This window comes from Hermetia illucens, chromosome 3 (assembly GCF_905115235.1).
Source record: "Hermetia illucens chromosome 3, iHerIll2.2.curated.20191125, whole genome shotgun sequence".
Classification (NCBI taxonomy): Eukaryota; Metazoa; Arthropoda; class Insecta; order Diptera; family Stratiomyidae; genus Hermetia; species Hermetia illucens.
In genome coordinates, this window is record NC_051851.1 from 132,375,150 (window position 1) to 132,397,088 (window position 21,939).

General features: G+C 41.9%; 1 protein-coding gene across 2 annotated transcripts; it reads left to right on the forward strand.

Annotated features, from left to right (window-relative positions):
* The first annotated feature begins 2,616 nt into the window (after positions 1-2,616).
* On the forward strand, positions 2,617-10,559 carry LOC119651872 (odorant receptor 2a-like). Of its 2 annotated transcripts, none has more exons than XM_038055678.1 (3): positions 2,617-3,345; positions 9,729-10,089; positions 10,147-10,559. In XM_038055678.1, exons 1-3 carry the CDS (start codon positions 2,624-2,626, stop codon positions 10,195-10,197), a joined length of 1,134 nt encoding a protein of 377 aa, XP_037911606.1. In that variant the 5' UTR covers positions 2,617-2,623; the 3' UTR covers positions 10,198-10,559. The 2 variants fall into 2 exon arrangements, with proteins under 2 accessions (XP_037911606.1, XP_037911607.1); XM_038055679.1 differs by having other exon boundaries at positions 9,729-9,999.
* Positions 10,560-21,939: the final 11,380 nt, after the last annotated feature.

Genomic DNA, 21,939 nt, shown 5'->3' on the forward strand with positions numbered 1-21,939 from the left:
CTGGAAATCTGGGCATCCCCCGCAGACTATGTCACACACAAGCTGAACTTCACGAGAAACTTTGCCGTGGACCTTCTAACCAGGGCAAAGTGGAAGACCGGCGGCGTGTTGCAAGGCTATGACACGGTATTATTTACGGACGGATAAAAGGTGGCCTATGGAGTCGGCACGGGGGTTTTCTCGAATACACACGGTGTACCCAAATGATATGGTCTCTCAGATGATGGCTGGAGCGTGATTCGAGCCCCAAACGTAACATAGCCATTCTGACCGACAGCCAAGCGGCCATCAAGGCCTTGTACTCAACGACGACCTCTTCCCGGCTGAGATGCGCTCAACCATCTGGACGGCACGTTCAAGGTCACTATCCTCTGGGATCCCGGGCATAGGAACATAGAGGGGAATGAGCGGGCTGTCGGATTGGCCAGGCAGTCTTGGCAGTCCCTCGGTGAATACAGTCGGTGTTCCGCTGGTGGCTGTCGGGGGCCGAGTCTACTCGCACTACCTAACAGCTGCGGGCCTAAAATGGCGATGGCTTACGAGCTATGCCCAGTCAAGGAGAATTTGGCCCGCTTATAACATAGCTCGATCACGAGAGCGGCGGTCTGCAAGGGACACTGGCCCATAGGGGACCATGCCGCTAGGCTCGGCATACCCTACAATTCGCATTGCCGAAGTTGCGGAGAAGGACGAGAAACCCTCATGAACTTTCTGTGCGATTGCCCAGTTCTGGCTAGAATCAGCCTACGGACACTGGGTAAACCATTCTTTGGGGACCTCAAAGATATTTCTAGCAGCAGGGTAGGAGAGCTGCTTTCCTTTGAGAATGCTACGGGCTGGCTCTGAAGATCCGAGCCGGCTGGACTCTGCCTCCCTGCTCCCATAACAACAATGACGGATTTAGGAGTTTGTGGCATCAAAACGGCGCACCACAGCGCTAATTGGGCTCCTCGGAGTGGCCACTGATACCTACCTACCCATAACCAAATCATTTTTTTTCCCTGCTTCCTTTCTAAGAACTTAATTTTTGGTTTTATTTATTCGACAGCTGCAAAAAAATTCTGCTTCTTTCTTTACTACCTGGAGGAAATGAGTGGCGATCCGGCAGCGGGTGGAGAGCTCACCTGCTTCCCTACTTCATGGCTGACGGGTATTCAGATGTTCTATGTGCCCTTGACCCGAATAGCTCGAGGAGGTGGTTACAGATTTGAAACGAGCAAAGCAGGGAATCGTAAACCGTTCAAGATTTCAAAACAAAATTGAGCAGCTTCTAGAGAGGAAGTGCGCGGGTGTCGTCTTCGATAGCCGGGTGAAAATACGAGGTGGCACTGATGCGTGCAGGGCAAGGAGGCTACACAAGCAAGTGTGGCAGGGGTATGGAATGTGATTGCATACCCGTCGAGCAGGGACGAGATAGCTAGTTAGCCTGTGGTCATTGTGGTTAATGGATTGGTGTGTCGGTCTGTCGATGGTGTCTGAATGTGTGTTTGCTGTTGGCCAATGCCGCTTGGTCGCGATCGCACTGCCGCACACCAATGCACTGCATCGCATATGCGCACTAACAACAGACCTAATGAGCGGAATTTTTTCCGCGCATTTACCATTGACGGTCGAACATGCGCAATGGATTTTCGTCATCATAAAATTTCTTACAATGTGTTGGAGCTGAATTCTGTATTTGGTCGTCTTGCTCCATGGCTGCATAAGAGTTAGACCTGCTCTCAGGAGGTGAATAATTTTGGGTCTTAGGTTGTTGTCGAATCACCCCCTTGGGACTGTTCTTGAAAAGAATGGTGGTCAGTGGCTTCCATTGCTTACGGCACTGATGCTAGTATTTCGAGTGGAGCAGCGATGTCCTGCCTATTAGCAGTGATGTACCAAGCAGCAGCAATTGTATCCAGAGAGGCAGGCCAACGATTTGAACTATCACACGCTACGATTCGAACTCTTGCAGAAGGGTGAAATATCTTAGTGTGCGAATGACTTCATACTCTCTGTCTGAAATTGATTGCAAAAAGGAGATTCTCTACATCGTCTGCGGGAACAATGGGCGCTGTACCGTGGTGGGTGCCGTGTATACTGCATAGTCTAGCCTGTTTGGAATTCGAACCTAAAGCTGACCATATTGGCACGATGCTGAAAGCTAACACTTGCTTTACACGAATTCTTCTGGGAATTCTTTTCGCGTAGAAAAATTATTTTTGTGCTAGTAGTTCGAGCAGCTTTTCTGCCTGTTATGTTCAACTATTAAAGTGAAGGCAATAGCGCATGTGGCTTATATCATTGCAGTATCTACCAGAACAACTAATCATATAAAAGGCTTTTGGAAATTTCTACACAACTAAATTTTTAGCTACGTATAAACAGAAACTCGTACAGTCAATGAACTTCACACAAGGAAAATCTTTCATAACTAAAGGGTCCAGCTTTGCGTTTCTCTTGTTATTTCGTAGCTATGAAGATAAATTTTAAACACTAATATTTCCTTTGAAAGACTTTATCAATCAAATACCATGAAAGGGTTAAATGGATTGATTTTCTTTCATTTATGGTGGAAAATGTATAAGAAGAATGCACATTCAATGGAGTGTTCATTTGATTTTGAACTTTGTACCGTTTCAGAATGGGGAAAGCCAACAGTTATCGCGCCTTGAAAACAACGTGGATTGCTTTGAGAATCTTAGGCTTGGATCCACCTGAAAGATACAAAACTCTGTATCAAGTATATTCGGTTTTCCTCAACTTCACTGTAACGTTCTATTATCCGTTCTCGATGTTCATCAACATGTTCCTACTCGATACGAAAAAGGAAGTTGTATCTAATTTAACTCTAACTTTATGTGTGCTTATCTGTAGCATCAAAATGTTCAACAATTTCACGAAACAAAAGGAGCTGCGGAAAATTCGTGAATATTTGACGAAGCTTGATGCGGATGTGAAAGTTGTAGCTGACGAGGAATATTTGGAGTACATAGTGAAAGTGTCGTTTCAATATTTTGCTTTATATGCATCAATGTACGGATTAGTTGCGGCGACTTGTGAACTTCCGGTGATGTTTGCACCAGAAAGGCGACTCCTTTATCCAGCATGGTTTCCTTGGGATTGGAAAAAATCCACTCGGACTTATATTGTACTTCACCTTTATCAACTTATTGGAATTTGCATTCAAATCTACCAGAACCTCCTCAATGACACCTTCCCTGGTATACTCATGTGGCTACTCAAAGGACATTTACATGTACTGAAATCCAGGATTGAGAGGCTTGGCTATGATAGAAATTTATCTGCTGATGAGAACTACAATGAATTAGTGGCTTGCATTGAACGCCATAAGCTTTGCTTGGAGTAAGTATGTATATTTTTAAAATATATATATGCAACACAACTTGTGGTATGACGAACTTCTGTGGAAACGCTTATCGGCTAACAGATCAATGGTGTTATGTTAATTTATCGCGAATGAAAATTTTGAAAACAAACGGAAAAATCATCCCCAGATACGGATAGGTTTCTCAATGATATCGAAAACAAAGTTCTTAGGCATGAGTGGAGTCTAATAGTGCGGAGACGTTGCTCATATGTGGAAATCGCTAGTTGAAAGATAGTGCGTCAATCATTGTTAATTACTGAGGGCTGCATATCTCAGGCGAAGTTATTTCAGACAAGCCAGTATTTGAGGTAGATAAAGCGCCCGGCGGGGCAGACCGTCTAATTAGTGAACGTTTTATTCACTATACAAAATGTATGCCCAACTACTTTTAAGGCCTGGACTGAAGTGATTGTGCCATCCGCTTTGTCGATACGTGAAGGGAGTACTCAAGCCGAGAGGCAGTCGGGTGGAGTGTGGATTGTTTGGACGTAACTAACCAAGCCGTATGGCTGACTTAACTGCTCTATATCATGCATTCATAGTTCTGAATATTAATCGGTAGAAGAAACGCTCACCAGCCAATCAATATGGAGTATTAATTGATGGAAGTGAGTTCAACAGGACCTCCTGTTGAGCCCGCATCTATAAGTAAATAGTTCAGTACCTAATCCCTATCTGGGACTATTTTTGAAAAATTTCTCTATAGTGGAGTGTGTTGTATTTTACACCTTAGTAAGTACCAACATCGGCAGTTACCAACCTTAATATGATTGAAGCGAGTGAGGAAGTTAATGTGATTGAAGTGACTTCTAAAATGTTGGATCGCTCAGTAAAATTGGTTTGAAGGCTCCTTGTAGTTATAAGAGGGCACATCACGTTCAGCTAGGTAATCAAATCATTAAATCAGTGAAGGGTTAAGTAGCAATTCCAGATGCTGTACGTGAGTGTTAAAATACAACCCCGCGTGAGTTTAGGTTCAAGACTCACGGTCATCCTTGCTTTTCAAATAGGTCGGCTAAAAGGGATAGAAATTTGAGGGGTAGCAACCTGCAAATTTCGAAAGTCTACTGGTACCGAAGACCTTTGATTTGTTTTAGGAGTATTTGCACAAGCCTCGCGAACGATATCAAGGTTCCCCAGAATGCTCACTTTCTCGAACTCGAGCGGGAACGATTAAGCTGGATATTCCGGGCATAGGAAAAGTTAGATGATGGGACCCTGGAGTGCAATGCGCTTTTGTACTTCGAAAAGCCGAGTGGTAGCAGATGAGAATTCGGTGTCGGGTTATTTCTGATGGCTACCGCAAGACGCGCTATCTTTACCTGGGAGCAACCGATATCGCACGAGCAATTCGATTGACCACTTTGCGATCAGCAATAGATATAGGGGTTATTTTAGGAATGTACGTATCAAGAGAGGCACTGGCTTCGAATGGGGCCACTATTTGGTGGTCGCCTACATTCGCTCAGTTAAGGTGGCGCAACACCCAAGTTCAAAATCGCCCGCTTGAACAATCCTCTTGTCGTTCAACATCAACTTCGAGAAAGCGTACTCTGCGCAATGGATCCATTCCGGAGAAACTAGTAGCTATTACCAGAGCGATATATGATGGCGCAGAATGTCACGTACTACATCCAGGTAAAATCTCAAAGAAATTCGGGTTCCAAAGCGGAGTCCGCAAGGGTTGCATCCTTGCACCGATATTATTTTTTCTTGTTATCGGTAACATATTTCGTGTTGCCTTGGCCGGAGTAGTTCAATACACTATTATATCTTCCCTCGAAAACCTCGACTACGCTAATGACATCTGTTTATTCTTTCAACGAGTCATGGACCTTGGCGACATGGCTCTGGATTTGGGAGGACAGGCACGTAGAGTTGGACTGAAAATAGATACCTACAAAACCAAACTTCTCAGTGTAGCTTATTGCACTCTTCCTGTTTGCATTAATGGGTAGATAATCGAAAGCATCGATCAATTTGAATATCTACAAAACGTGGTTTCTGCCGACGGTGGCGCCGAACTCTTTGTCGTCCCACGCATTGTCACCGCCAGAGCCATTTTCACTCCCTTATTCAAAATTTGGGAATACGGTTATCTTAAGACCCAGATCACGTTAAGATTGTTCCGTGTGAATGTTCCTCCTGTAGAGGAAGAGTGCGGGCATCTCTGTAAATCCTGTGGAGAGGAAACGCATTTCGGGTAAGTGCGAACGATGGCGCGTAGCTGTGTTTTCCGTGCTATACCCCACAAGGGAAGAATAGCAGCCATATATAAAATTCAACCTCCCTATAATGGTATTTTAATAACTACAATATAATGGCTCGAAATATCAAAATTGAGTTTTTGCGGAACAAGGTAGCAAGATAAACGAAAGACATCTCCAAGAATATTAACATATTTCTCAGTGTACGTGCCAAGAATGGATAATAATCAAAATTCTCCTAAATGAAAGTGAATAAGAATTTTGTATAGATGATGATGTAAATTTTGAAAAGACTCTGCCGCGCCACATGTTTGAGGTGTTTTGAAACTACAGTCACTGCAAGACTGTCGTACCAGGAAAGCCTATACGAGATGTAAATTGTGATTAAGGGAGCTCAGTGGTCAGGTACATCCAATTTGATCAAAGCGACTTAATCCAACTCCATTTGCTTGAATGAAAAAAATTCCTTATATCTAATTTTACCAACGCACAAAAATGTTTAATGGTTTGGTTCTCCACAATTTGCAACAAGAGCCGCTATGTCCTACGAAATGAACACCTTTGAAAACCATTAGGAAGTTCTCCTGCTTAAAACCAGTTGATTATCTTAGTGCATTTGCTTTCAGAATGCCTTCGGTCGAGCAAGTTAGCCTGGTGGTTCTTTTGAGTGTAGTGTTAACTGACCCGCCGAACCATTTCCCTCATCAATGAACTATTTGTAAGAATACGTCCGTATCTGCCCCACAGTGTTGGCTGATTTGTGTCAACCTTGTTTAGGTCTGCGATTTCATCATCATTATCAACGGCACAACATCCGCGATCCGGTATAAGCCTACCTTAAAAAGGCACTCCAAATATCCCGATTTTTGCGCCGAGGTCCAATAATTCGGTATTCCTAAAAGTTGTCTGGCGTCTTGGCCTACGCCATAGTTCCATCTCAGGTAGGATTTGCCACGTAACTATAGATATTACCCTTGTAGAATTTACGGACTGGATCATCTTCATCCATATGGATTAAGTGACCCGCCAACTCCAACCAACACAATGCAGTGATATCGCTTATAAATTTCGTTGCGTATTGCCAGATATTCTTCGAAGGACTCTTCTCCCGAACGCGGGAAAGAGTTCATCATTTTTCTTGCTAAAAACTCAGGCCTTCGAAGAATACACAAGGACTGGCAAGATCATTGTCTTCTAAGCGCTTTGACCCTATGGTGAGACGTTTCGAGCGGAACAGCTTCTGTAAGTGCGGATTTCATCTGGGTAGCTGTTAACGGTTGTGGTTTCGACCCGGTCTCAAAGTTGTATTTGCTGCTCTTATTTTACCAGCGCTATTTGATGTGGTTGCCTATTTGGTTTTGATTTCTAGTGACGTTGTCAACATATTTGCCTCCATTGCCTCCATTGATGTGCAGCTCAAGATCTTGCCTCAATTGCCGTGGCAGTTTGTACATCTTTGGTAGTTCCTGCCGTGATGTCGATGTCGTCAGCATAACCCAGTAGTTGGGTGGTTCACTGCATTTGCTTCAGCATGGCGGATCACTTTTTCCAGAGCAAAATAAAAAGGGTATACGATTGAGCATCTTCCTGTCTTAGACCGTTGTTAATGTCGAATGGTCTCCAGGGTGATCCTGCCGCTTTTATCTCGCATCGTATATTGATCAGGGTCAGTCTAGTCAGTCTTATCGATTTCGTCGGGATTCCGAATTTTCTGATGACCGTGTACAGTTTTACACTGGCTACGCCATCATTGGAGCCTTGAAGTTGATGAAAATGTGGTGCAACTGATGGCCGTTTCTCAACAGTTTTTTCATCGTTTGCTGTAGAGAGAAAATCTGATCTGTTAATATGCGCCAATAATGTTCTGAGCGTGTGGGGCTATCCGACCGAGCAAGATAGCGGGGAATATCTGGCAGATAGTACTCAGCAACGTAATATCCCTGTAATCGCTGCGTTGCGTGATGCCTTCCTTTTTATGTACGGGACGGATAATGCCCTTTGAACACCTTGAGTCGACTCCATATTTAACCAGTTCGGCTTTAACTCCATCGGCTCCTGGCGACTTATGATTTTTAAATTGATGAATTGCACGGGCTGCTTTCTATAGCTTGACGGTGGCAGTATTTCTCCGTTGTTTTCAATTGTCTGTCGGAAATCAGATTTCCCTCTTTGTCTCAGCAGGATGAGCATCATGGGCTATCGGACTGCATCCTACTGACTTGCTGGTAAATCTTCCGCGCCCTTCGAGTTCATAGATCTGTTGGTTCTCCCAGGCTTCCATTTTCCGTCTATGAAGTAGCTTCTCCGCTCGACAAAGTTGGTGGTAAATATCCGCGCGGGGCCGCGTTCTTTGAGAATGCGCCATTTTTTCGTTTCGTTGCTAGCTTATATCCATCATCGATGCAGCCATTCCGACTTTTTTGCGATTAGGGCAAAGTATGTTTGCGGTAGCGCTCTTTAGGTGATTGTGAAGATCGTTTGGTGATGCTTTACGAGCAGGACCTCTGTTAGCTACGGTTATCGCGCCATCCGCTTTACCCATATAGGTGTGGGGGAGGGGGGATTCTAGGTGGTGTTGTTACTCCATAGATAGTGATCCGAGTCTATATTGGCCCCCTATATATTCTGATATTCATCGACACTGAAAGGTGACGGCGTTCAATCAACACGAGGTCAATTTGGTTGAAAGTGGTTCCTTCCGGAGAGGCCCACGTTTGTTTTTGAACTGCATTCCACGCAACTCCCAACAACCATTTTGTGCGATACTGCTGATTGAATTGAATTCTCATTGGTATTCTTATGTAAGCTACGAGAGGCAACATATCGCCTGAATTACGGGTTGCGCCCTTACTTCGCTGTTAAAAACTTGAAGTAAGATTTTAATATCATCCTTGAGGTATGATGGTTCTTTCTACTGCCTAGTAGAAGGTATCTTTCTCCGACTTTCCAGTCTTTTGTGTAGGGGCGCCAACGTTATGGGGCATATATATCTAAGTTTGTTTCGCAAGCACAGAGTGCATAACTTTCGCTTACCTTTTCAAAGCGAATAACAGCAGGTTTAATTTTTAAGCTGGCTGAAATGTCTACTCCGAGCACATGGTTTACTGGATGACCACTAAAATGTGTATAGTGTAGTGGCTCGTCCCCAAGAGACCGCTCCCTGTTCAGCGCATCTCTTGTAACGTTATTACATCAATTTTATGCGATCTAGCTTCCTTTTATATGCCGGACACTTATTACCGCCTTTATATGGTGTTCGCCATTCCTCATTTCGTTTCTTGGTTTTTTGGGCTGACTTTTTGGTAGGCATCTAATTTTTAAAAGTTATTTGTTAGAAATGCTCGGCAGTTTAAATGTCATGAGTACGTTGAATTATTTCTGACAAATACTCGCTACTGATGCACCAAATTAGTTTGGATTTAAGGATTTTCAGATCTGAACGGATTTCCCTCTAAAGAATGGCAAATTAAATTTCTTTCTTATATTTCAAATTATATTTCTGTTTTCTCAAAATGATAAGGTTGGTTATAATTCAACTGTAAAATTACAAATAAATCAATGCAGCAAGTTTTGGTGAAAAACGCTAGCAACTGACTGTCAACTTCAATTATTTTTTTTTCAATTTTTCCTAATTAGATATCAAGGTCTACTCCGCCACGGAGAACACCGGTGGTGGCATCTGTCAATCAAATTAACAACATTCGAAATAAATTTCGAATGTTATTAACCCTGCTGTGCCAGATCAGAAACAGTTTTTTTGGTTTTATACAATATTGTGTGGTCAATACACGTTGAACATTTTTTTTTCGATTATGATAAAAGACCGTGTCCGGATAGCCGAGTGGTTAGAGCGCAAGGCTGTCATACGGAAGGTCGCGGTTCAAATCTCACTGGTGGCAGTGGAATTTGCATCGTGATTTGACGTCGGATACCAGTCGACTCAGCTGTGAATGAGTACCTGAGTCAAATCAGGGTAATAATCTCGGGCGAGCGCAATGCTGACCACATTGCCTCCTAGTGTACCGTTACGGTCTTGAATGAAGTGCTCTAACACACTTCAAGGCCCTGATCCAATATGGATTGTTGCGCCAACGGTTATTATGTTATGATAAAAGACAATTAATAACTCATTGCTTTTGTTCATGTTTCAGATTTCGAAAACTTTGTGAAAACTTAATTTCAAGCGTGTTGGTAATTCAATTCATCTGCACGGAAGTCACTTTATGCATGACAGCAATTTATATTTTCTTCGTTGGGGACAATCTGATGGAGGTTGTCTACCTTTCTTGCTATTTCATAAGTATGATCCTCGAAATAACCCTTTGTTGCTATTGTGGAAGCGAAATGGTTGAGGAGAGTTATCACTTCACAACAGGCTTGTATCAATGCAATTGGATGGATCAAAATTTAAAATTTCGCAAAGTATTAATAATTTTTATGCAACATTCGCAAAAGCCATGGACTATCTTTGCGGGAGGCGTTATAAGTGTAACCCTTTCGACTTGGATGACTGTGAATTGAATAAGAAAATAAGTAAGAGAAGTGTTATAAATTTGTATTTTTTTTCAGGTACTTAAATCAGCCTACTCCTTGTTTGCTGTTTTGAATCGGGTGGCTTAGGACAACGTAGTAGCTCGTACAGTTAAAATACAGAAATTCGGCATAGATATTTAATGAATAAAAGCATCACCTACTGAACAACGTGGTTGACTAGCCATGGCTTTTTAAAGTAAATTACTAATAAAACATACTTTGAGGAATTTATTCACTTCACTCGTTGCTTGCGCTATTTTCTAGGCTGTTAGGGATTTAATATGGTTTTTTCATTAATAACTAATTTCTCTTTAGTCTGCTGGCAAAAAACGATAAATTATTGATATTGCAGAATAAGGACTTTTTCAATTACTCTAGATTATTATTATCAATTTGTATTTGCACAAATTTGGTGTGATTGTAGAAAAATAGTAATAAAGACTTGTAAAGTGGCATTCAAAATTTAGATTATCTATAGATTCCGGCAATTCTGAAAGAAGCTCGTTTCATTCCTTTTTTCAGTTTATGTAATAAAAGGAAATGCGTTGCAGGGACTACTTCCCACATATTGTTTGGGAACACTGCGTCGAACGAAACCCAGCTTTCTTTTTTCAAACTTTAAACTAATGTGCTTTTGAATGCCCAGTAGTTTGAAGTTAGCAAAAATACTCTCACCATGTTCATGGATACCAATGATAACGGATTGCGCAATATTCAGTTAGCAGTATCGCACGAAATGGTTGTTGCAAGTACCTGGTTTGCGTGGAAAGCGGTTCACAAACATGCGTGGGCCTCTCCAGATGGGACCACTTTCAACCAAATTGACCACGTGCTGATTAAACGCCGCCACCTCTCAACTTTAATGAATGTAAGAACACATAGGGGGGCCAATATATCTCGTTGGAATGGTGCTCCGAGCTGGCCCCAGCCGAAAAAAACGTCGGAACGGCTGGTTTGACAATGAATGTAAGTTAGCAACGGAACGGAAGAATGCTGCATACCGAGTAATGTTGCATTCTCAAAGAACGCGGGCACGCGCAGAGAATTATCACGAACTCCATCGAGCGGAGAAGCGACTTCAGAGACGGAAAAAGTAAGCCTGGGAGAACCAACAAGTCTGTGAACTCGAAAAGTACAGGGAGCAACCGCACCAGGCGCGGAAGTTTTACCAACAAGTCAGCAGGATGAAGCCTTATACACCTCGATGCTCATCCTACCGAGACAAAGAGGGAAATCTGATTTCCGACAGAATGGGCATATTAGAGCGAGGGGTTGAGTACTTTGATGAGCCACTGAACAACCAGAACATCGGCGAGTTGGAGGTCCCGCCAACTGAAGACGACGGACAAATACTGCCACCACCAAGTTTAGTAGAAACAGTCCGTGCAATTCATCGGTTTAAAATTCATAAGTCGCCAGTAGCTGAAGGAATTACAGCCGAATTGGTTAAATATTGAGGCAACCAATCACACCGAGTGGTTTATCAACTTGTGCTCAAGGTGTGCGACAGCGAATCAATGCTTGGCGAATGGCAAAGAGGCATTATCTGTCTCATTAATAAAAAGGGAAATATCACACAGTGCAGCAATAATAGAGGTATCACGTTGCTGAGTACCATCTATAAGATATTCTCTGCTATCTTGCTAGACCGGATAGTCCCATACGCCCAGAACATCACTGGCCCATACCAAAAAGCCTTCACTCCAGGTAAATCAGCAACGGATTCGATTTTCCCTGTGCGACAAGCGATGGAAAAACTGTTGCAATATAGACACCAGTTACACCTATTCATCGACTTTAAAGTCGGCTATGATAGCATAGCCAGGGTAAACCTGTACACGGCCATGAGAGAATTCGGTACCCCGACGAAATTGATAAGACTGACTGGCTGACCCTGATCAATATGCGTTTCCAGATAAAAGCAGCAGGACCATTCGACATCAACAATGATCTACGATAAGGGATGCACTATCATGCGTCCTATTTAACCTGAGCCCGAAGAAAATGATCCGTGATGCTGAGGTAAATACAAAACATACGATCCTCTTTAAGTCCACCCAACTACTGGTCTATGCTAGCGATGTCGACATCATGGGAAGAACAGCCCGAGATATACAAACTACCTTCATCCAGATCGAGCAGGCGGCGATGAGCGCGAGATCTTGGGCTGCACATCAATGAAGGCAAGACAAAGTATATGGTATCATAATTTCTCCCATCTAGGGTCGAAAATCACAAACGATAACAGCTCCAATAATGAAATCCGCCCACGGTTGTCCCAGTTGTCAGACAACAAAACCTATTTCAGCTTACAAAAACTGTTAAGCTCGAAACGTCTCACCGTAGGGTCAAAGCTCTTACTGTACAACACAATGATCTTACCAGTTCTCATGTATTCCTCGGAGACTTGGGTTCTTAGCAAGAGGAATTGCGAACTCTTGGCCGCGTTCGAGAGAAGAATCCTCCGAAGAATTTGTAGTCCCCCTTTGACATTGTCCTTTGCCAAAAATTAAGATACTGTTTTATGAGAACTTCGCCACATTATTTACATATCAGCATAAACTCAGATAAAGGAGTAGAGTTCAATGCAACGTATTTTGTACTTTCATCAATAAAAAAGATAAAATTTTTGCTCGGGGTATGATGGATCCTAAGTCCATATTTACTTGATGTTGGACCGGACCTAATGGAAAGCAACAACAAGCAAATCCACCCAATGTCGTTAAAAACAAAATGATATTGTTGAGAGATCCTAATCCTCAGAGAAATACTACGGTATTCACCTCATGCAAAGCTGTATGAGGCAAGGGCAAGGGTTCTTGACGTATGGACAGCGTCAGGACGTAAGTAAATTAGTCCAAGCAGAACACATACGTGTCTGAACGTTAAATATTGGCACCCTCTCCACTGAAAAGACGGGGAGCAAGCAAGAACTCTTTCGAAAAGGTCCATTGATAGCTGCGCTCCACAAGAAACCCTATGGTATGGCGCCAAAACCTGCGGTATGGAACGCCAACGCGATACAAATGGTTATAAACTTCTCTATTTTGATAGCCCACATACTCAATACGATGTTGGCGTTGTCATCCCAGAAGGTTTCCGTGATGCCATTGAAGAGGTTGAACGATTTGATAACAGACTCGGCAATTGGCAAATTTATAGGAATACCAACCGGGAAGCAAAGAGAGCGATCACTGCTACTCTAGCAGTCCATTACAAAGGTCTTTACGATAAACTGGCCACTCGCGATGGTGAGAAAGATTTGTATCGACTTGTCAAAAGCCGACACGAACGCACACAAGATATCAAACACTTCTGTTGCGTTAATAACAAGAACGATACTTTACTTCCTGACCGTTGAGCCACAACGGATATATGACAAGAATATTTCCAGCAGACTTCAACTGAAGAATTCGATCATGCTTCACTTCCACACTCATTCCCAACATTTGGACCAATTCTACCTGCAGCGCAACTGAAGTCGAGGAGGCAATAGAACGAATGAAATCGGGGAAAGCAACAGGACCTGACGACATCGCATCTGAGCTCTAGAAAGCGAAGAGCTTGGACCCAACACTGTGGCGCAGCGAATTCTTCAATCAGGTTATTGAGGAAGGAAGAACACCATCTGATGACAAGAAAGTATCACAGTTCCAATATGGAAGTGTTAGTGCCGCAGATCATTCAAATTACCATCCGATCCGGTTACTTTCATATCATGAAGATTTTTGAACGCGTTCTTGACAACTTGAATCAAGCCGAAATTGTCAAGAACTACGGAACTACGGCTACTCATGGAAAAACACCGTATTTTTGGATCTGAAGAACTCGTTTGACCGTGTGCCATACGAGCTCATCTGGTATGCTCTACGGCAACACCTAGCACCAGAAGAACTCGTGCACTGCGATCAATTGCTCTATCACGATCCGATAGGTAAAGTTTGAAATGTGGCAACAAAACCACTTCGTGTTTCTGTCGGAAGGAAGCGCGTCACCACTTCTCTTTATTCTTGTTAGGGACGCTTTCACACGGGACATGCAGATGATGTTTTCCTAGCGTCCAATAGCAAAAATGATCCCAAAATAATAATAATAATAATAATCGTTGGCGCAACAATCTATGTTGGATCAGGGCCTTAAAGTGTGTTAGAGCACTTCATTCAAGACCGTAATGGTACACTAGGAGGCAATGTGGTCAGCATTGCGCTCGCCCGAGATTATTACCCTGATTTGACTCAGGTACTCATTCACAGCTGAGTCGACTGATATCCGACGTCAAATCACGATACAAATTCCACTGCTACCAGTGAGATTTGAACCGCGACCTTCCGTACGACAGCCTTGCGCTCTAACCACTCAGCTATCCCAAAATACTTGTCTAAAAATATAATGATCGCCTCATGCAACACGTCTCAGATTGACGAGGCTGATCGATACCCATGAAACACGCGCTATCACTATCAGCGGCAGTTCGGATCAATGCTCTCACCTAGTAGAGAACAAATGCGTTTTGAAATTGTTTCACGCATTAACTCAGCGTGGATAAAGTTGTGTTCCACAACTGGCATTTTTTGTGATCGAGGTATCAACGAACATCACGAATCCAAAACTTACTGCGGTTTTGTCCGCTCAATTGCCTTCTATGGTTCTGAATGTTGGTCAACTGTAGAATATAATAAATGGCGTTTCGCGGTAATGGAGACGATGATGCTGCGTTGAACTACTGGCGTAACATGCCATGGTCACATTCGAAATGAGGATATTCGCGGTCAATATGGGGTTGCACCGGTCGTGGAAAAATTGCGAGAGAGGCGTCCTCGATGGTATGGTCATGACATTCACGCTAACGGGAATTTACTTGTCAACATTGGTCTAAATATCGGAGTCAATGGGAAAAGGCCGGTGAGGGTGGATGGTGATTTGAAATCGTCGAAATCAGGCGTTTAGCAGCGCAAAATGGCGGAACTGATCAGGACGAAACGACCCAGCTTCTCAATGGGATAAATGCTGAAGAAGAAGAAACGGTCTAAATTATTTAATTATGGACTAGTCAACGTTAAGTAAGTTAACTAGCAAAACTCTTTTAATAACGATTAAAATAGACTAATCTTTAACTGAAATGAATGGTTAACTAATAGCATTAAAGATGATAATACCTTTGTAGTTAATTGAAAATGAATATTAATTTGAGAAGGTGATATGCCCTAGTTTTGTACATTTTTCAATATGTTTGTGAATCGAATATGGAAATGCCGCAGAAGATGCGCGGTTTAGCGCTTCTGGAATATCAACAGAACATTAGTTTGCGAAATAGTTATTTTTCAGCTGATACACCATATGGAAAGGATACTTATTATGAAGATATCTACAAAATAATCAGGAGCTCTACTCTCGGTGATTAAATTTTCCAGACCCTGATTTTCTTTTGACCACTTAATTTTTATCATTTGCAACATGTTCTTAGCAATACACATAAATTGAGACGTCCATCATGGAAATACCAAACAACGTAATACAGTGGAGTAATCTTATTTTATGGAATACGGAAATAGTTACCTCAATGTAATGTGAATAATAAAGCCATTTCTCTTAACAGTGTTTTTATTTTCGTGGCTTTACTGCTTACTATCTAACAAGCAATAAATAACAAGGATTTCCGAATTTACTTACATAATCGACTCAATACATATTGGGTGGACTTATCCTAGTGGTAACGAGCATAGTACGATAATCGACCACATGTGTTCATTAAAGACATCCATTAAATCATGACACGAAGGTACTTAGGAGTTTAGGAGATGCTGGTGTGAATTTGCAACAGGAACAGTTGCAGCAATTTCCTCAACAAATAACTGGGAAACTTTTATGCTGGTGTTTTAAAAGGATTTCGGGGAACTCTATTATGCAAAAGTTTTCATTGTTTGTACGCTAATGTCTCCAGTATAATTTTGGAATGATTATAAGTTGTCCAGAGAAGTTTTAAAAGGAAAACAAGCATCCTTTCTGCCCACACCTCGATATTATGTATAAAACCATTACTGCTCCAAATACCATGTAAATGCACCAGAGTAGTTTTTCCGCCACAATGGCGGAACTACCCTGCACAGCAATACCTTATATTGTCACAGTAAACCTAAAATGACTATACTGTAATAACCCTACGGAAGACATCAAAGTATCGAGTAAAAGGTACCAGTTTAAGATTTTGCCCACGTTGGGCGCAATTTACTGAAGGGTACGTGACGGGTCAAATTTTTTTTAAATAATCGATTGTTTTTATAATTGATTTTCTTTGTGAATATCTTTAAAAATATGTTTTTATATTTAATATGCAGACATATGTTGTTCATAGAGAAGCCGCCTGAAGAGGAAAAAATACTATATAGTGCCAATAGCGTAGATAAAAACTAAACACATTTTTCTTAAAGCAACGTTTTTCGAGATGGCGTGTAAAATCACTTAGTCAATTGCTTTGAAATTTGAATATGTCGTTATAAACATTCAAAACAATAAAATTATCTACAATGGAGTAGACTGGTGTTAAATATTTTAGTCCGCAACGAGGTATCAGTACCCCCCTTTTGCAGGGGAAGTAACACCTGGGTAATTTTTAACGAGAGGGTAGGGCACGTGATCTGTGGAGATGAACGGCCTCTGAGTCGTGCCGTTACGAATGTATAGGCGCTACTCCTCGGGTTTATGTCTGCCTACAAACATTTCTTTTTGTTCCGCTGAATGGCGAGCTTGAGGTTCCTCCGGGGTTCTTTAAAGACCTTTTTAGAGCTGTTCACCTGGGTCGGTGGCAAGTCGATCGGTCCATTATTCCATCAATAATTGGGCCTTTTAGTGGGGAATGAGCATTTCCTAGGCATCGTTGCGCAACATGCTTTATAAATGCATTGTGTCGCATGGAGATCTCTATCCGTGGAGGTTCCTGTTTTGCTAGGCAAGTCTGGCCACACCTCTTTAAATGCTTTGCTCATCCATCACTTTTGCTGAACATCCTGGTGTTCTTTTCGATTTCGTCTTCCGGGGTTCAGTCGCACTACCCTGCGGCTCCGTACTTAGTTCAAAAGTGATTGCCTGGTGATAGGGGGCTAACAAAACTCAGATCTACAATTGAATCGGGAGCCCTTTTCGATAAATGTTTACATAAGCTGCTTTGGCCAGAAGTCCAACTGGACTAATGCTTCTAATAGTCACTGCCCCTTGCGTTATTTTCTTTGCTGCCCCACTCGGTGGCCCTAGTGAAAGTCACCGGTTATGACATTTAGACTTCATCCTCTTGGGTCACCAACAGGGTCATCTAACAAGTGTTCAAACTCAAAGAGTGAAAGGTTCGGTGGGGCGCAGCAGTTGTATACGAATATGTCGCTTATTTTTGCCATACAAAGCCACTAGCCGCTCCAGTCGAATCTGTAACCTATACACCACCGTTATGGTTTCAGTACGATTCACTTATGAAAGCAATCTTCATCGCAGCATCGTAAGTATTCTGCGCAAGCAGATCCTGTGCGACCATGCATTGATTCGAGTTTATTTGTATAAACAACATTTTTCATTGCACCCCATCCCGACACCTTTGACATAGATCGGACAGATCGATGCCACTAGTGCACGCCTTCACGAAGAGTCCCAACAATAAACTTCCGAAGCACATCTTTAGACGGCAAACAGCGCTTCCAATCCTAAAGGCCAATAGCTTCTGCGCTGTCTCAACTGGCAGTCGCATTATGATGATGAATATTTTTTTCGTTTGAGTACAGAGATGGCTTTTCTTAAGCCTACGATAGCTTTTTCTCGAATTCCCCCAGCATGAATTGTTGTTTCAAGGCAGTGTAGATCTCTTCTCTGGATGTTACCTCAACGAGTTCCTTGCACGGTATATATGTAGATCTCATGTTTTTGGGACCCTACCGCGACACTTGCCTCAAGCGAGTTTATCATTTGGTTGCGAATTTCTCATATTGGATTTTTTCAGCTCAAACGCCCTTTCTGGGTTCTCCTGGTTTTGTTGACATTTCTGCTTATGTCTTTTAGGTCGGGGTAAGCTTTCTCCTTTTTTAGTATCTCTGCAAGCGGTAATTTCCTTTGCTGGAGATTACAATTGCCTGTGGCGAAATTCGCATCTTTGGTTTCTTGTTTTTTTTTGTTTAGTCCGTTTATTGTTTTTACTTTCCTTGGGTTGTCATATCATTGTGTTGGAATGTGAATACAGCACATGTGCGCATTCTTCCACGTTGAACTTAAGGGACGGGGACTCCAAACACCTAAAAGAGGAGTGGAAAATTTGTTTTCACCGAATATTAAATAAAATATCTCGACTAGGACATTTCGAAACCAATGCTAGTTTTGACTGGGGGAGTGCAAGAGTTCGAAAGCCGTCGATTATTTAAAGGTCCTCAGAAACTATACAATCGAAAAAATTGAAAAAATTATAGTAGTCCAGACTCTGAAACAATACGGTAGACCACCCAAAATACAAAACACTACAGAATTACAATACCCTATAGGAGGGAATGTGGTCAGCATTGCCCTCGCCCGAGGTTATTACCCTGATTTTACTCAGGTACTCATTCACAACTGAGTCGACTGGTATCCGATGTCAAATCAGGATACAAATCCTACTGCCGCCAATGAGATTTGAATCGCGACCTTCCGTACGACAGCACTGTGCTCTAACCACTCAGTTATCCGGGCAAACTCCATCCATAATTATGTGTATTTAGGTCTCAAAATCCTCTCCGTTGCGATATCTCAAAAGAAGTTAATAATAATATGTATTTATATTTTAAAAATTTAGTACGAACCGTCCTTGAGTTCATCGCAGATCCGTCAAATGCAGTGACATTGATCTTTGTATGAGGCATCATACTGGAAAGTTTGGTGGAAATCATACTATTATTAGCAAAGTTATAGTAATCAAAGCTGCCTCTTTCCCGTCAAATTACTATTACCTAAGAAATAAAATGTCAGTGAATATCAAATTGAATATCGGGTAGATTTTATGCATATACACTATGAGCTATAAATGGGACTATGTGCACCCAAATATTGTTACATAAATAATCAACAAAAATCAAAAAAATTAGTGGTAATTCACAATTCCTTAGGTTTTTGTTTCCGTTCTCCGCCATTTATCCGCTCCAGACAGCCTATCTACTTGAACTTCTTCATTTTGATATCAATACCAATTTTAGATTTTAAAGTAAATTTTCCGTGTGTCTTATTTATGTATAATTTTCCATGCTCTCTCTGGTCCAAACACCCTGTAAGGACTTGACGTTTGAGTGCACTGGCTGCCTTTACTCAGGCTTAGTTCCTCTTGAAGTTATGAACAATATATTTTTGTATGCATCTTTACTTCTTAATAATCTAGAGGTTTTCAAACCACAATCAACCGTGTGAAGCCATCGCTGATCACTTCCTATAGACTTTGATTGTTCAGGCAAATTCTAGCTAGCGAATTCTCGTGCGCATACGGGTGCATATCATTTATTGTCCATACCGATCGTAGATGTTCTCATTTAGGACGTGATCACAGCTTGTTATGCCAATAATTCAACACAATATTTTCGCCCCCTTTAGCCCAAGGCGACGATAATAGCCTTAAAGAGTCGCCCAGCACTTTGAATCACAGAGGACAATAAGCAGAATGACATTGCTCTAACTTTAAGTTTGATTTTTGAATCAACGGACGGTGTCTCGATCACAAAAGATGCTAACTAATAGAAGTATTTAATTCGCTTAGCTCTCAACAGGCTCACGTGGCTGACAATGATACTGCGTGTTTCATTACAGTTCTTTTTCTACAGCTTTCTCCCCGTTCAGAAGATGAGTCGGCTCGTCGTAATCAGTTGCGCAATCAAAGGCCTGATCTAGACGCATTCGCGAGGCTTTCGGATAATCGTGCAGCGTATCAAGCTACCGTTGCTTAGGCCGGCCTTTTGGTCGTGTACCATCAACTTCAGTGTGCAGACCAATTATCGGTATCGGAAGTGAATTGTCGTTAGCGCGAATTGCGTGACCATACCATCAAAGACGCCTCTCACGAAATTTTTCCACCATCGGTGAAACCCCATATCGATCGCGAATATCCACCTTTCGGACATGATCAAGGTATGGACACAACTCCGAACCATAGAGAACGATTGGGTGGACGATGCTGCGGTAAATTTTAGATTTTTGGCGTTCGCTGATACGTCGATCAAAAGGAACACCAATTGTGGAATGCCACTTCATCCATATTGCGCGGATCAATTTCAGAAAGCAGTTCTCCATTGGCTGATACCATTGGCGTGAGATATTCAAATTGTTTAGTTCTGGGCAGGTGACTGCCGAAGAAGTGTCATGAGGATCGGTCGACAAAAATTCAGTTTTATTTAGATTCAATCTGAGATCGAAGGTTATCATTCCATTTTCGGAAAAGTTACTTCAGATCATTTTTGATATTCGATGCTGGGAAAACATCATCTGCATCAAGCAGTGTTTAGGGCGGTGGATGTTGGTTGTTTTGTGTGACAATGTCCATAACAAAAATAAGGATTAGTGGTGAGAGGACGCTTCCTTGGTGAACACCGTCAGAGGCACAAAGCGGTTTTATATACCCACCAGACTTCTTTACTTTTTGGATTCTGGCAGGGCAAATTTGACTTACCGTACGTGTTCTTCCGGCACTAGGTGTTGTCTTTGAGCAGACCAGATGAGCTCGTAGGGCACACGGTCAAAGGCTTTCTCCAGATCTATTTATCTATCTGAAATATGGAGAGGATGATCCTCGGCGTTTCTCCTTGAGTAACCGTGCAATGTATATTGCGTAAGTAGTTCCGCAGTTCTTGGAAAACCTCACTTGATCCACGGTTATTTGAACTATTTTGCGAATACGGTTGTTAAGAATGCGTTCAAAAATCTTCATTGTATGGGAAAGTACCCGGATCGGACGCTGAATATTCTGCTGGCCTACCTGTCTTTTTCTTATTGGTGCTTTCTTAATGGTCAAAACTAGATTTCAATCTGATTCAGATTGACAGCCTGAGATAGTATGTCATGTTTGCACGAATTATGTGTATTGTGATCCCTTCTCCTTTGGAAATGTTTTAAATAATTATTACACCCAAGTAGTAAAGCTTTTAGCTGTTTTTGGCTGAAACTGTTATGTAATGTAATTTCTATCAAAATGTTCGTTTAATATACATTTATGTTTAGCTTCACTTCTTTCATTGGAGATACAACAGATCCTTTTCAGCTATCGCGGTAGATCATATCAGGATTTTTTCATGGTTCTTATAAGGCGATGGGTGTGTCTATCTAAACCCGTTTCAAATTTAATAGAACAAACTATAATACTTTCATTCTAATAACAGTTTTCTAGAGGTCGTTCACGTTTACCTTAACTAATGAGCGAAAGGGCAGTAGCTGTGGATAGTAACCTCTAATTTACAGTGTAAATGTTTAATATGTCTATGGTGTCAGCTTATTTTCTTAACTTCTTTATGCTTAAAATTGATCCATAGATGGGGCATGATGAAGTGACAAAAACGACTACGCCTCATTGTTGCCGGTTGGCCTGCCCCCCTGCACTGTTTCATGCTCAATTGCAACAACTGCAATTGAGTTGTGTCCCTTTCTAAAATGAGAAGGCTATATCCGAAAAAGAAGGCCCCTTAGGAACATTCATGGACATCGAAGAAATCTTCAATTATGCATCATTCGCGACGATTTTTGGTATGGCAAGACAACATAGAATCGATGCGCTATTAGTTAGTTGGATCCTTCACATGCTAAAGTAGAGAAAGATTCACATATTGGTCGACCAGAAGTCTGGTGAGG